This window comes from Psammomys obesus, unplaced genomic scaffold (assembly GCF_907164565.1).
Source record: "Psammomys obesus unplaced genomic scaffold, mPsaObe1.curated_primary_1811, whole genome shotgun sequence".
NCBI lineage: Eukaryota > Metazoa > Chordata > Mammalia > Rodentia > Muridae > Psammomys > Psammomys obesus.
In genome coordinates, this window is record NW_026596091.1 from 17,436,789 (window position 1) to 17,452,170 (window position 15,382).

At 37.3% G+C, this 15,382-nt stretch overlaps 1 protein-coding gene across 2 annotated transcripts in view; it reads left to right on the forward strand.

Moving 5' to 3' along the window:
• Positions 1 to 4,070: 4,070 nt before the first annotated feature.
• Positions 4,071 to 15,382, forward strand: part of CUNH12orf50 (chromosome unknown C12orf50 homolog) — a 30,061-nt gene continuing 18,749 nt past the window's right edge. For both annotated transcript variants that reach the window (XM_055627995.1, XM_055627996.1), the window contains exons 1-5: positions 4,071 to 4,082; positions 4,408 to 4,528; positions 12,607 to 12,765; positions 13,834 to 13,911; positions 13,992 to 14,102. In XM_055627995.1, coding sequence (XP_055483970.1) covers positions 4,071 to 4,082; positions 4,408 to 4,528; positions 12,607 to 12,765; positions 13,834 to 13,911; positions 13,992 to 14,102 — 481 coding nt within the window. The remainder of the gene's footprint in view (positions 4,083 to 4,407; positions 4,529 to 12,606; positions 12,766 to 13,833; positions 13,912 to 13,991; positions 14,103 to 15,382) is intronic.

Genomic DNA, 15,382 nt, shown 5'->3' on the forward strand with positions numbered 1-15,382 from the left:
TTCTAGATCCAACATTCTGCCATTTCTTAGAAAAGATAATCTTCCAAAAACATTCCACTTACTCTAAGCCTCTCTCTGGAAGGACCAGGAGCAATATTTTGGTTTCTTCAATGCCTGGAGAAAGCCTTCCAACAGAAACAGAGGAGTCCACAGCAGGAGAACATCACAGGAGAAGGTTATGGCTGAAAACAGTGTCCCTTCTCTAAAGGATGGCAGCCATCAGCTTCACCTGATTCCCGTACGGAGCTGGTAGAGGGCTCCTGGCCACTGTGCTTAGAGTGGTGCTACAGGATAATAATAAACTGAAAGAATGTTTTTGGTCTGGTGTGTTACCAAACTAGTACACACCAAGAAGAAACTCTCTGTGTGAATCTATACTGGTCAAGACAATACAGAATTTTGGCTCTGTCTTCGAACACAAATTTTCTGTCACTTTTCATTACAGGGAGTCAAAAAAAAAAAAAAAAAAGAAAGAAAGAAAGAAAAAAGTGAGGTGAAAACAAAAAGAAAAAATAAGTGATAGGAAAATGAAAGAAACTGAAAATGGAAAATGAAATGTTCTGGATATTCTAAAGACTAACAGAAGGTACCCATCTAATATGTTACACAATGAAGGATTTTTTAAAATAATACCTTTGTGATTTTGAACTGGTTTTACTATGTCTACTGAAATGTGGGCTACTCATCAGCTGTGAAAAGGTAAAAGCATTTTTTTCAGCTCTTTCCCTATGTGAAATCACTTAATTCAGAAGTAATAGTGTTTGATAATAGAATTTGAAAGCAGTCTTGTGATACTTCACCCTTAATCAGGGAGTCCATCGGGAGGAGATAGGTGGGAGCTTGCCTGAAGATACTTCTTAGAGGTGTTTCTAGCAGAGCTAGAGAGAAGGGCAAATCAGAAGGCACGACTTACATTTACATATTCATCAATGAGTTCAAGTGCTTTGCCAAATCTTTACCTGCTCCATTACTTCTAACACTGCCTCCCTGCTTTCAGTAACAAGTGAACTAACATTCTTTAATTAAATTTTTAGAAAAACTAACATTGTTTCTAAATTTAGCTTCATTTCCTAGATTATTACTCTTTACTATGGATACAAAAAATTCATGGCAGTTGACCCTGTTTTACTTAAAGTAGAAATCCATGCTGTCTTGATCAGCTGAGATTTAAATTAAAAGTTTGCAGCAATTTAAAAAATTTGCTTTGATACTGTGAGCTCAGTCCCCTCCACCAAATTCTGGCTGCCCTAGGATGAATATTCCTCATTTCCGCTAGGGTCTGGTTCTTATAGGAAAGGTGCTAGGATGAAGACCTTAAAAACTCACTGAGATGCCTCGCTCTGGGAATCAGAGTTTAAAATTCCTCAAAAAATTCTGCCAGTTTTCAAGCAGGCTGGAGTCCTCTGTAACTGAATGACTATAATTCTTCTTTTATGATGGATGGAAATGGATTAAAGCTACTGGATGAATAGGTACTTCCCCTTATTTTCCTGTACATTTATTACTATGTAATGATATGTGTATACGGTTATCCAAAAGTCAGTGTATAGCACCAGGTACATAATTAAGTCATTATCTATTTCCTTAGAATATAGACAGCATATTTACCTTAGTTCCTTTTCCAAACCGCATCTAGAAATAGCTACTTCCTTGTGAAATACTTGCCAAATTCAATTTTGAAAATAGGAATTTGTGTTTCTCCTTTAATTAGAACACTGAAAGATAAAAGACAGTGTTAAATTTATAAATGTTTTAGTATGCTTGATATATATTGGATGAGGAAAATATGCACCTAGGTGAAGTAGCCTACAGTTGCATGTGAGGTCATTTATGATGAGCAAACAATGGCTTATGTAACAATGAGGAAGATTCTGGAAGTCTGAGTTTGTGTGATTGCTAGTAACCACTTTCAACATTTCTGCAAAGCTAGAGAAGGTATCTTCTAATTTAAATTTATTTAAGAATTATCTATTGTGTAATATACTGTCAACAGGAGGTCAGTTTTAAAGGAATACTACTGATAGCCTGAAAGACTGTGGAAAAGAACAAGTTTTTCCCCTTTTACACACTGATAGTTCTTATATTTGTGTTCCTGCAATTTGTACATATTTATAAAAAAAAATCATTGGATTAGCAGCAAGAGATTGAAAATGGCAGAAGTTGGGAATGACTGCTATTTCTTTGTTAATTCCACATGCATAAAGGTAAATATTGTGCAATTTACAGTACACATGCTTAAGCTTTTTAGTAGAATGAAGGAAGAGATGGCAATAAAAAGATACCTTAACTCTGATGTAAAAGCCTATTTTTGATATCCTGAATTTATCTGAGGAAATCTGGTATATAAAATTATATGTATAAAATTATTCTTAATATATGTGAGCTTCATACCAGTTTTCATATACCATTTTGGCATATGTTATTTCTTATTCAGACTTCAAATTCCTAATTCTATACACTATATAATGGTATTTATATCATATTTAGCGAATGTGATTTCAGTCATAAATAATAAAATTATAGAATTCAGGCTACTATCAATATTGTAATATCTGTTTCCTCATTGGAAATTAATGAACACTTACTGCATTTTTTTCTGTCAGAAGTATGAATACAACAATTAAATACAGCATAAAAGAAGATAGGGTGTAACAAACAAATCAACCAAAGGCATGAAGTTTGTAAACTTAAGTGGGAAAATAGAATTGTGATTAATGGATATTAATGAAACCAAATAAATGTAGAAACTTGTTGCTCATGTCCCAAATGAACCAAGAAAAAAAAGATGCTCTCTCTGGTTAAGCATCTTTCAGCTCTGCTAGAATCCTGGAGTCAACTTGATGGCCTTAAGAACTAAACCCACTTTTGTCATGTTACCTTTCAAAGAGATCTTCGATGACAGACTTTTTTATTTCCAGAATGGCAGAGAGTTTTGTTTCTGTGTATCCCCAAGTGATTGATGAATAATAATCTCCAAAGATTAGATAGAACTTAGAAACAATTATACTTTACCTGACATCTCACAGTATATTACAATATCCTGTGCTTTTATTTTTTAAAGTGTCGAGACAAACAAAAGATGAGTAGCTGTTGACAAGTAGTGAAGCCAGGCTTCACTAGTTTGCCTGAATTCAAACTTACTTCTCATTAGCCTGTGCTTTGAGAGTACAAATTCCTTCTTATAAGAGAAAGAAATGAAGAACAATGTAGGAAGAAGACAGAGTATAGGTCAGAGGGAAGAATACAATGGAATGTTGTTATTGTTCACATTTCCCTGTATACAAGACAGTGGACAACAGTTTATCCAACTGTGGATACATTCATAAAAGAATGTAGAATTCAAAAATCAAGTGATAGTATACTATTGACATAATCTACATCTACTTTGGTTATTACATAAAAATACCACTTCCTGTGGATTTGCTGCAAGCTGTGTTGATATCGACACAGAAAGTAGAACCTCAACTGTGTGATACTGTGAAATCTGAACTAATTTTCACATCACACATAACATACATGTTTTATGTTCTTGACTTATGAAGACAAACTATTGACGTAGTGGTTGGTAGAGACTATCTTCACATGCAGAATGGGGTTAGCACTTCATAGATACTTGTACGCTTTCCCCAGAAAGAGAAATAAACCCTCCTTATTGTTGCATTGTAATCAAAGGAGTCTCTACTCTCACTGCTTTGCTTTTAGTGAATTCTGTGGGCTAACTGGATACAAAGGGCAGCATTTTGAGAGTAACTTGTGGTGAGTTAAGATATGGTATGTTGTACTATTTGATCATTACCTTTTCTTATCATTTTCTCACTAAAGAGAGTAGCTACAATTTAGTCTTTACAGATCTGCATTGATAGTGTATGTTTTCATGATTCTGATTTCATAGACACAATGGTTAATACATTGTTATTAAGCACTAACAATATATTGTGTCTTGTGCACTGTTTGTTTCTTAGGGTTCCCAGTGCCGATTCCGACACTGTGAAGAAGCCCTTGGCAGTGACACTGTGTGCTCATTATGGCGAGAGAGAAAATGTTTAGACCCACTTTGCAGATTTAGACACATGGAAATGCAGGTAAAATGATTATTTTCATGAAAAGAACCTTCCTTCCTCTATCCTTGAATTAAAGTTTTACAACAAAACAGGGAAGTAAAAGTCCTTCCTCCTCCAAAAAAAACTTTTAAGTGTATTTCACTTTGCTCAATCTAAACTTGTAGAAAATAAAAAGGAAGAACACTTTTATTTTTTAAATAGCAAAGCTTAGATGCTGTAAAATGTAGGAACCACAGATGATTGTAAGTCACCATTTAAAGCTGTTCTTATTGCATTGTGTTGTAACAAGTTGCACGTATTGTGAGTACTTAAACATTGTATTTTTCTCCCCACTTCCTTTTCCCAGCAAAACTGCAGCATTTCATGCTTCTGGGAAACCCAACCTCTTGGTTGTGTGAAGATCAGTTGTATCTTTTACCACAGCAAACCACGAAATATCAATGGATTATTTTTGCCACCAAGTAGCAGTGAGTATATCTGTAATGATATACAATACTACGTATATAGTCTGGTCTTGGAGTAGCAGCCTAGTGGCACATTTGCAGACGGTGAACTGGGACATGCAGGAATTTCTCATGGGTGCAGAGAGCAAAGACATGCTCTGGGGTGTGTGTCTCAGTTTTGTCTGTTCTGCTGTGATACTTTAATGCTGTTTTGTGGTGAGAATTCAAATAGGTTCTAAGACCTCAGATGTAAAGAAACCTTTCTGGAGAAATTGGTGTCTTCAAGGTTTTCCTGATGCATAACAATCTTTATCATTTCTCTGATGGAATGATACTAGATATGTGAAGAATATAATATTAGTCCCTTGGGAATTGAAAGATTAGTTTTGCATAACCTCAATAAGCAGGTAGCTACAATTTATGCTCTTTTATTACATATTTTGGGAAATTTTTGACCTCATAATACACATCACACATGCAATACTTTTATTATTGTTTCTCTTCCTTACTAGACTGTAAGCATCTGGAGACTGGGGAACATAATTTCCTCAGCATTGCTTTCCAATGCCTGCACCTATAATAATAATTATTATTATTAATTATTATTAAAATAATATTAACAATAATAATAACATTGTGTAGTAGATTTGTTGCTTAGACATAATGCTAGGCATAAGGGTGGACATGAAGATATAAAAACTAAGCAGTAACTTATTGGAATGAAAGTATTGAAGTGATGTAATTGATTGACTTGGCCTCACTAGTTTACAAGTAGTATGATTTTTATCCAGTGAAAAACATTACCAGTACATTATTTTTATCTGGTATTTTAAGGCCAGTGATTTCACTAGCTCTTTTAAGAGTAGCAGAAAACAAAGACTGCCTCCTCTCAGGGTAGAGCTGGATGGGATGCCTGTGTGAATGACAATTATTGGTCTTCCCACTGTTAAAATTAGCTCTGAGATAAGTGCTGTATTGTGGTTGGATGGATTGTTCTTGTATTTTTTTAAATAGAACTGGCCTTTCTGGAAGTCTCAACTTTTCCAGCATGTGTTATGGATTACTCTGACACTTGGCGTCAGCCTCCTTAACTCTTAGATAGGGTCTAATCTACATTCATGCACTGGGTTCAATCCCTTCCCCTAAACATTCTAGCACAAGATGAGAAGATACTAAGGGGATGGGTAGACCTATAATGGCCAGTTTCTTTAAATTTTCTCGGCTCTTTTGGAAGACAGGAGAGAATTTCCCACACTCACTACACTATGGAACATGGGCTTATTGCATTCACGTGCATGCTTTATATTTTGAATAGAGCTAATTTCATACTGGCACTTTTTTTTATGTCAACGAACATAAGAGACTCTAAAGTGTTAGTTGCCTGTCCTTTGTTCCTTTTCATCTCTAGTTTCCCTTTGTCAACACAGTTCTGTCTTCTCTGAATTTTCCTCTCATCTTTACACTTTAATGTAAGAAGTTTTTTTCCTTGAGGACTCTAGTCCTCCTCTAGGACTCTTCACTGCTGGTTAGCCCCATTCTCCTTCTCTCAAATCTCAAATCCCACCATCTCTAGTATGAAATGATAGATTTTCTTGGTCCTTGCTGCCAAGTACAAACTATTTGACACTTCTTTCTAATACGATGCAACATGAATCTGATGTCATCTATATTATTTTGTCTCTTGGTGTTGATTTTGCCCGTGTCCATCTATGTCCTTTCATCTTATTTTCAACAGTATGCAACTCCTAGATCACTGTCACCATATTAGTACTGCTTTATTAATTCTTGGTAATTTCAACATGAACATAGTTACCCTATCATCACTGTAGCCTCTCTATGCTTTTAAATCCCCATTCACTTAGTGCTGTAATATCTTCTCATGAGTTTCCCAGGCAACCAACATTTTTCACACAAATCCCAATCTGCTACCACTTATTCACTGCAGCAAATTATTCTTCCGCCGGTAATATTGGAACATGATTCCCCACCTCTTTTGTGCGTGCATACGTTAAACTTTACATGGCTACAGAAACAAATGGCCAGGCTAAGTGGCTTACGTTCACGATTACAGACCTCAGATGCGTTCATACTGCTGGCTTCAGTCATACTCTGTGATAGTCCCCAGGTACTACTGTACCTGATAGTCTCCCGGGTACAGCTCCGTTCTTCTAGAACATGATTTTGCATTGTCTTCCCTTCTCTTCCATCTTCCAACATCTCCTCTAATGACCCTCATATCTTCCTGAAGAACTTAAAGAACAAGTAGAGAATTTCTGTAGATTTCTTTCTACCCACCTATCTTGCATCTGTACTAGGCTCCTCTTTACACTTACCACAGTGAACTACCATTTCTATCTAGTTTATCTTCCCATTTGGTAACTAAATGAACACTAACTCAATAGTCAAAAATCACTCTTCCTGTGACTTCTACACAATTATTTTTAATCTTGTCAAGTCATTTCTTGCATCATAAAAATTTACATTTATCTCTTAGTTACTAAATAACATTTTTCTCCATCCATTCTCTCACAAGCAGCCACTCCATGCTCACTGCAGTGACTCTTAAAGAATTTGCTTATTCTTGTTGTAAATATAATGCCTAGTTTCCCTCCCTCCCTCCCTCCATAACTCTCTGGTTTTCATTCTGTCTCTTGTTTCTTCCTTCCTTCCTTCCTTCTTCCTTTCTTCCTTCCCTCCTCTTTTTTGATAATTACGCTTCTTCCACCTTTCTGTTCACTGTATGCAGATTATTGAATACACTAGTCAAATCTGAGTCCTTATGTAACTTGGGCCATTAGAAGAAGTGGACGCATTTGTTACCCCTTCCCCTTTTACATAATCCCTTAGCAGATTTCATTTCTCCACACTGTCATTATTCTGTCCCCACAGACTTGCCCTTTCTGGTTACCCCTCATGGGTAGTATCCAAGGAGAAAGTCGTTGACTCTCTCTTTTCTGTCTCCCTGTCTTGTAATACCATCCAGTAATATTTTTTATATTTTAATACTTATCATCACATTTTAATTATACACGAGTTGGTTTATATTGCCATGCGTGTACATAATGGATCTTGATCACAGTTACCCCTCTTTACTGTCTTGTCCCTCTCACCACTTTTGTCTCCCTTCTTTTCCCCAGCTTGTAATTCTTTTCTATTTTGTTTTGTTTAATTATTCATGTGCATTTATTTGTGAGTGTATATACATGTGTGTGTTAGTGTGTGCCTACTTGTGTACTAGTAGAAGCCAAAAGAAGATGTCAGATCCCACAACACTATAGTTTCAGGCCATCACAGGACTCCAGCTAGTCACATGGGTGCTAGGATCTGAACTCCAGTCCTCCTTGGTTGTGCAGGATATGGTCTTCCATCACTGAGCTTGTCTCCCAACCTTGTGGTTTCAATAATTCATGCACCATTGACTTGGAAGCTTATATAACAACTCCAGACCTGACAAGAACTCAAATTCAGGGAGTTATTTGATCATGTACTCTCTTAGCTCCCTGCACTCAGGAGTACTTCTCCGTACCACCATGAGATGCCCAAATTCTTTATGTCTTGACTTTTATGACTAACAAACATTTCACACTTAAAGGTTTAAGACTAACATCATGATTTTATCCACACTCTCTCAAACCTGCTCCATCCACAGCTGTTTCTGACTCATCTTGATGGTAAGCCCATCATTGCAGTTGCTTAGGTCATCAGAATCTTCTTTGAAATGTCTGTCGTATCCCATATCTAATCCATACAGAAACGTAATTCTACCATCCAGATACATGAGAGTCAGACATCCTCATCACCTGTGCATGGATCTCTACATGGATCAAGCCACCATTATTGCCTTATAACTGTATTGTTACAGCAGCTTCCGATTTCACTGCTTTATCTGTTCATATCTACTCAAAGCACAGCGCCTACAGTCTTATGATCAATCAGGTTTTACTTCTCTACTCAGAATCCTCCAGTGTCCTTTCATCTTACTCAGAGAGGTCAGAGCCCTAACAAGAGCTCAGATTCAGGAAGTTATTTGATCATGTACTCTGTTAGCGACCCACACTCAGGCACTTCTCATTGTGCCCCAACCATCTGTTTCCCTACCTGCCTTTCACAGAGCGTTTTAGTAGCTTTGCACAAAGTGCCTATCTCTCAGTATCTTTATGACAAACTGCTTTATTTCTTCAAAGCTTTGCTCCAATGTTGCCTTTAATGAGGTCTATGCTAGCACCATAATTGAAATGTAGGCTGCTGTCCCACCGCCTTTATATACACTTCTAGTCTGCCTTGCCCTCCTCTGTTTCTGGTTTGCTACACCCCATCACTTTCTCTGTTGCAGTGTAACTTGTTTGTTATGCACATTGTTCATTGTCTAATGCTTCCTTGTAGAACAAAAACTCCATGAGACCAAGAACTTTAGTTTGTTCACTTACCAACGCTACACATTTAATAATGGCAGGTAGTGTTACCATTTAAGAATTATACCCTAGACAATCTTGGGTATGAGTTATTCATTTTAAGCTGAAAATGCTGAAAATGTTAAGTTTTCCTCTACTCAGACAGTTCTATACTCTAGAAAGAGGATGCAACTTCTAAGTACTAGATAATCTGTTGTCCCAGACTGTTGTTTTGGTGTTTACAAAGTATCAGAGGCTCCATACTATGCTAAAATATATATGTGTGAGTGTGTGATATTCTGGCATGTGATTCTAGTGGATAGACGATCTAAACAACACAGTACTGACATCCTGTGAAGGTCTCCAAGCTACAACACAATGTAGCAGAGAAGTAGAAGGAAATGGCACATGGGGAGATGCCAGCCTCTTGTTAAAACAATCCACTCATGAGAACTCAGTGAATCGCAGAAGACCTGAGAGAACATTAATCCATTCATGACAGTAGCAACCTCGTGACCTTATTGCCTGTTATTGGCCTCAAATCTGAAGAGTTCCACTATATCATGCCACCACACTGAAGTCAAAGATTTCAGCATATTAGCTTTTGTGTCCCAAACATACTATCAAAGGCTTTTAAAAACATATGTATTGAACTACCATATGACCTATTCATTTTGGAAAGAAATGAACACAATAAAAGGTATAAATTGATCCCTGATAGACTTTATAAATCATACAATATTTCTAGCAACATCTGTCTACCAAATGCTATGTCAATCAAAACTACAATCTTAAATCTTTTTACCTTAGTATCATGTAGTACATTTATGAAAAAGTCTACCTTTCTGTTTGTCATTAAGTACATATAACTACTTATAAATTCAAGGTGCAAATGTTATGACACAGCTAAGAAAATATTAGTTAATGCAAAGCAATATGTAATCTGTATGCAATGATGTCTCTCGGGCCATGATAAGATAAAACTTAGATCTTTAAAAAGGCAACAAGCGAAATTGGGGGAGGGGAGTTCACTTGCTGAATGGAGACCTACCAGATAGCACATGTAAAGGAGGTGAGATAGAACCACAGAAGGTTATCTAAATCACCCGCTGTACTTTTTCAGGATGAGGTACAATTTCCAATTAGCTGATACGCCATTGTATATCATGCCTATGCTCTAAGTGGATTTATGAGTCACGTGTGGTTCTTTTTACAGGGGTGTGCCAGTTAACCTGGGCATAGTAATACATATCCATAGTCCTCAAAATTGAACATTTAGTCCTCAAATGCTGGTCTGAGCCAACTACAGCCCACAACTGGATTTTAGAAAAGAAACCTATTTGATTTGATTTAAGAAAGAAAAAAAAAAAAACCTGGAAATTTGGGGCTTATGTAACGGAAGAGATCAAGGGCAGAGCTGATCTCAGACACAGGTTTTCCTTCACCAGCTTTTGGCTCAGAACTGTCTTTCCATATGCTACTGTTGCTCCAGAAGAAGACTTAGACATTGGAAGTAGAATTAGCAAAGATAAGGATCACTGGCTACAGCTTAAACTGGGTTAAAATCTCAGCCTGCCACACACACTTGCTAAGTAACCTTGGGCAACTCTCTAGGGCACAGTAACTTCATCTGTATGATACAGCAACGGTGTTTATGCTGTGGGGTTGTTTCCAAAATGTATCAGCTTCACACCGATTGCTCAATATCACCACCATTATCATTACCATTGTAAATTAGCCAGGATAAGTTAAGATAAGCTGTGGAAGGGGGAAAGACTGTTGAAAGTAAATTTGAGAAAAAGCTTTTTTTTTTTTTTTTTTTGCATAAAATAGTAAAGGTACTTCTAGGGGAGGCTCAGAAGGAATGAAGAACTATAGGAGGCAATTTTAGAAACCACATAACTGGCCAGGGTCACTTGTGTGAAAGAAGCATGTGGTTAAGGACAATCTGGTGTGGTCTGAGACACAAATAAGAAACATTACAAAGACCTCATTAAGACCGTGGAAGGTTGAACTTCAGGTGGTAAATAGGAGGAGAAACCACTAAGCAAAGTGCTCAAGTTACATTACGGTTATTCTTGGCTGTTTATTGTAAAAATGTGACAAGAGAATCAATTTAAAATGGAATTTAAAACAAAAAAATCAGAATCTTTGCAAAGTTTTCAGACTTGCAAAATTACAGAAGTGTGCTCTAGAGATTTTTTTTGTGATCAAGTCATTTATTGTTTGACGGAAGTTCAGAAATGGAAGAAGCAATCATGTTCACAATTAGTGTTAATTTCCACCACACTCTCTCATGCATTTAATTTCAGTTTATTCTAGCATGGACTCTGCCAATTTTAAAGTTAGCTGATTAGCAAACTCAATTCCATCTCCAGCCTGTAGGAACCAGGTCGTTTGTTCTTTTGGACATATCTACTATCCCATTGTAAGCACTGCCTTGTAGTGTTATTTTTTTGTAATTGTTAAAATGTATTAGGTTTGGGATGTATCTCAGTTGGTAGAATGCTTGCTAATCTCATCTCCTTTCATATACCTATAATCCTATCATTTGGGAGGAGGTGGAAGGCAGATGAGAAGTTCAAGGTCAACCTTAGTGTGTAGTGAGCTTGAAACATATAATTGGGGATGTATGTCTCAACACAAAACCACATGATATTAAAGTCACTGTCGTCTCACAGATCTACTTTGTAATTAAGAGCAATACTTGTCATCAATTTGCACTTACTACTTCTTGAGTTACCCTGGGGTTACATCCCAGTCAACCTATCATAAGCTGAAAAATGCATTTAATACACCCGACCTATCAGAGCTCTCTGATTTAGCAATACAGTATATAGAGACCTTTACTTCTTTATTACATTGCTGATTCATATCTGTGCTCACAGCCACTGCTCAGCATCGTATTCATTATCTAAAGGATATTATCATCTTGAGAAATCATTGAAATCCAGAGCTTGAAGTACAGTTTCTGCTCGATGATCGTCTCTTCACACTACTGTAAATCTGATCATCCCAAATCAGGGCCCAGTTGCATGATAACATGTAAATGACATATGGCTATGTGGGTACTGGGAGAAGCCAGGTCCTCTGCAAGAGCAGTCAAGTGCTGGTAACCACTGAGCAATCTCCAGCCCTTTCTTTTGTTTTGTGTTGTTTGCAATATTTTGTTTTCTTTTAAATATATTTTTAACTCTGCAAGACGTTCATAAAATGCATCTTGATCATATTTATCACCCAATATTCCTAAGTCCTCTCAGAGCCACTCCTCACCTTTCTACTCACTGTTTGTTTTTTAAATAACCTATCAAGACCAATTTCTATTGTCCATATACTCATGGGTATGTGGCCATTCACTGTAGAAGGTGATCAATCTGCCGAGACCCACACTCATAAAAGTAAATCAGTAATTTTTCCTCCTCCAAAAACTATTAATTGTCAATAGCCTCGCAATTAGGGAAGTGGCCTTGTGAACTCTGACCCATAATAAAATGGTGACTGGCTTGATTTTGAACACATCTTATTTAGGAAACCATAGCTACTGTCAGTTCATGAGCACAGCAGTTCTATCACCTCCAGAAGACATGAGATCATTTCTACTTTTTTAAACCAAGAAAGATAAGAAAATATCAACAAAAAGAATGGGTGGTCACAGAATGAATTTGTAATAATAATGGTTGAATAGACTAAAGCTTTGTGTTCTCTCTGTAGACACCACCTTACAGAAAGAAAGTCAGGAAGGAAACCCACCCCCAACCCAGAGTCAGGAGCCTCTGAAACCCATGGAGAATGTATCACGACCCATTCATCATCCATTAGTTTTAAAAACTAACTTTGAAGAAGAGGAAGAGGAAGAAGAGGAACAAAATGGTTAGTACATCTTTTCATGGATTGCAGTTCACATGTAAAAACCCACAGTATTTTCCACGTATTCCTCAACTACTAGAGGCTTAGGATGCAGTACATAGACCAGGTTTTGCTGAGAGGTCTGTATATTGGACTGGAAGGTTCTGTGGTGTGGTGGCTGGGAGACATGTCTTATGTTTAAAAATGTACATGTACTTACAGAGGTTACAGATAGCCTCCAAGAGATAACTGCTGTGTACTTTTGTCTCTTGTGTGCTGTACTGATGTACACACATCTATTTCTTGTAACATTTACTTCCTCAAGTTTTAATGATGCAGAGAGTAGCTGCTAATTTATGAATTATTTTCATCTGCACCATCTCCAATATTCCTTGGAGAAGTAGGCACAGGATTAAGATCCGTGTGCATCATGGTCTTTCTGTTGCTTCCCATATCACCACACAGAGCAGAGCCAGTCAGATAAACTCCATATAAACACCTCGAAAAACAAATTTGCTTTTTCCCTGCCCTGGAATGCATCTTTTGTGGGTACCAACTGCCATAACTTCTGTACTTAGGAATGCACAGAACTCTTCACTCTTTTTTTTTTGCCAGGTATATTTTCTACCTCATGCCCACATGCTCTACCACACACCATCTTAGGGAGTCTGTGCTTTCAGCTTCTCATTTTGGGACACAGAGCATAAAATATATAATTTCTCTTCAATGACTCTTTCAAATACTAAATATGGAAACATTTTGAAATAAAAGTTTGTAATTTTTTTCTCCAAATTATTTTTTTCTTCACAATTTATTCATTATGTGTCCTGATTGAAACCCCCTCTTCAACTCCCTCCCTCCTTCTTTCCCCATCCCCTTCCCCTAGTCCACTGAAAGGGGGAAGTCCTCCACCCCAGAGTCCATTGCCATCTGCCCATAGCTTGTTAAGTGTACTTAAAAAAAAACTTGAAACATTAGATGAAGAACAATCTATCCATGAAAACAATATTTGGGATTTTTCTTTCTGATTTATAAATTTTCAGATTATTTGAATTTGGGACAATTTAATTTTTAAAAAAATATATCCTATAGATGCTTCTAGCTTATGGACAAAGACCCCTGAAGAAATTGAAGAGAAAAGAGCAATAAAGGAGATGTGTTATAAATCTGGTAAGAAAGAAAACATTTGTGGAATCTCCAGTGGTTGATATGATCCACACGCTAACCATTCTTTTCTCTCGGGAGTTTAGGTGAATACTATAGATTCCATGCACCACCAGACATCTCATCAAAAAGCCTAGTTCCTACAGTGGAAAAGGAGTTAGAAAAGCCTTTGGAAAATGGCAGTGATTTACAAGAAGGTAAGAAACGAGATGGCAATGTTCACAGTGACCTGTAGGAGATGCTTAGTGAGTACAATCTGAATTATTCAGGGCAGTGTATCCTAGAGCAGGACTAAATGCTAAATAATACATCTAGTTTGAGAGTGAGAAAAAGCTTTTTACTGGATGACCCAAATTTCCTCTGAAAGGTTGCTATTAGTGTAATGATCTTTCTCCAGAGGAGCTACCAAGTGCACAGGCTTCGCAGATCGGTAACTCTCACACACCACACAGGAAATCTGTAAATAATTTGTCTTTCTGTCTCAGCGGTAAATCTTTCTGTAAAATAGAACTCGATGTTTTATGTTGAATGGAAAGGGTAACCCATATCAGGGTAGACAAAAGTGAGGTGGCCAAATGATGTCAATGCCAGAATACCAGTCTGTCTGTTTAAATGAATGCCTTTTGTGTATCAGACAATTTTAAGGCCACTTTGATGGACAAGTCCCAGGCTCTGTCCTTCATGGTGCATTTTCTTTAAGTGGGTCTTAGTGCTTCTGATCAGCATCTTGTCCTTACATGCAAGAGAAAGAGCCTCTGTATTGTGTATAGAGAAGCAGGCACTTGAAGAAGGGTCCATGGGTTCTATAGGTTTATTTAGGTTTCCCATCTTTAGAGTGAGCTTATGTGTACATACTATAGCAGGAGAAGTGAATTTAATTGCTCCCTGCACCTCTGGAAGACAGGAAAGAAAGAGGGGCTAGCAGAGAGAACAGAGCGAAGAGATGAGAAAAGCTGGGGATGACCGGAAAGATACAGAACAGGGCATCTGTACCTTCCTGCCTCTGTGTGTGGCAGGCTGTTTCAAATGGCTGGCAGAAGGTGGCAGCAATAGACCATGGGAAGGTGAAGCACACTGGAGAAACCTTAAAGCAAGCAAATGAAAACAAAAAACAAAGTTACCAATCAGAATTTAAAATGTAAGATTATCAAGCAAATAATGCATACATCTGTGTACATGTAAAAATTGCCTTGTATTGCTTTCAAAAAGATAATTCTTGTACTCCCAGTTCTCAACCTTCTTAATGCTGTGATCCTTTAGTATAGTTCCACACATTGTGGTGACCTCCAACCATAGAATTATTTTGTCGAGACTTCCTAACTGTAATTTTGCTGCAGTTATGAATTGTAATGTAAATATCTATGTTTTCTCGTGGTCTTAGGCAAGCTCCGTGAAAGGGACATTGAATCCCAGAGGAGTCGCAACCTACGGGGTTGAGATTCCCTGATGTGTACCAACAGCAACTGTTAATATTTTG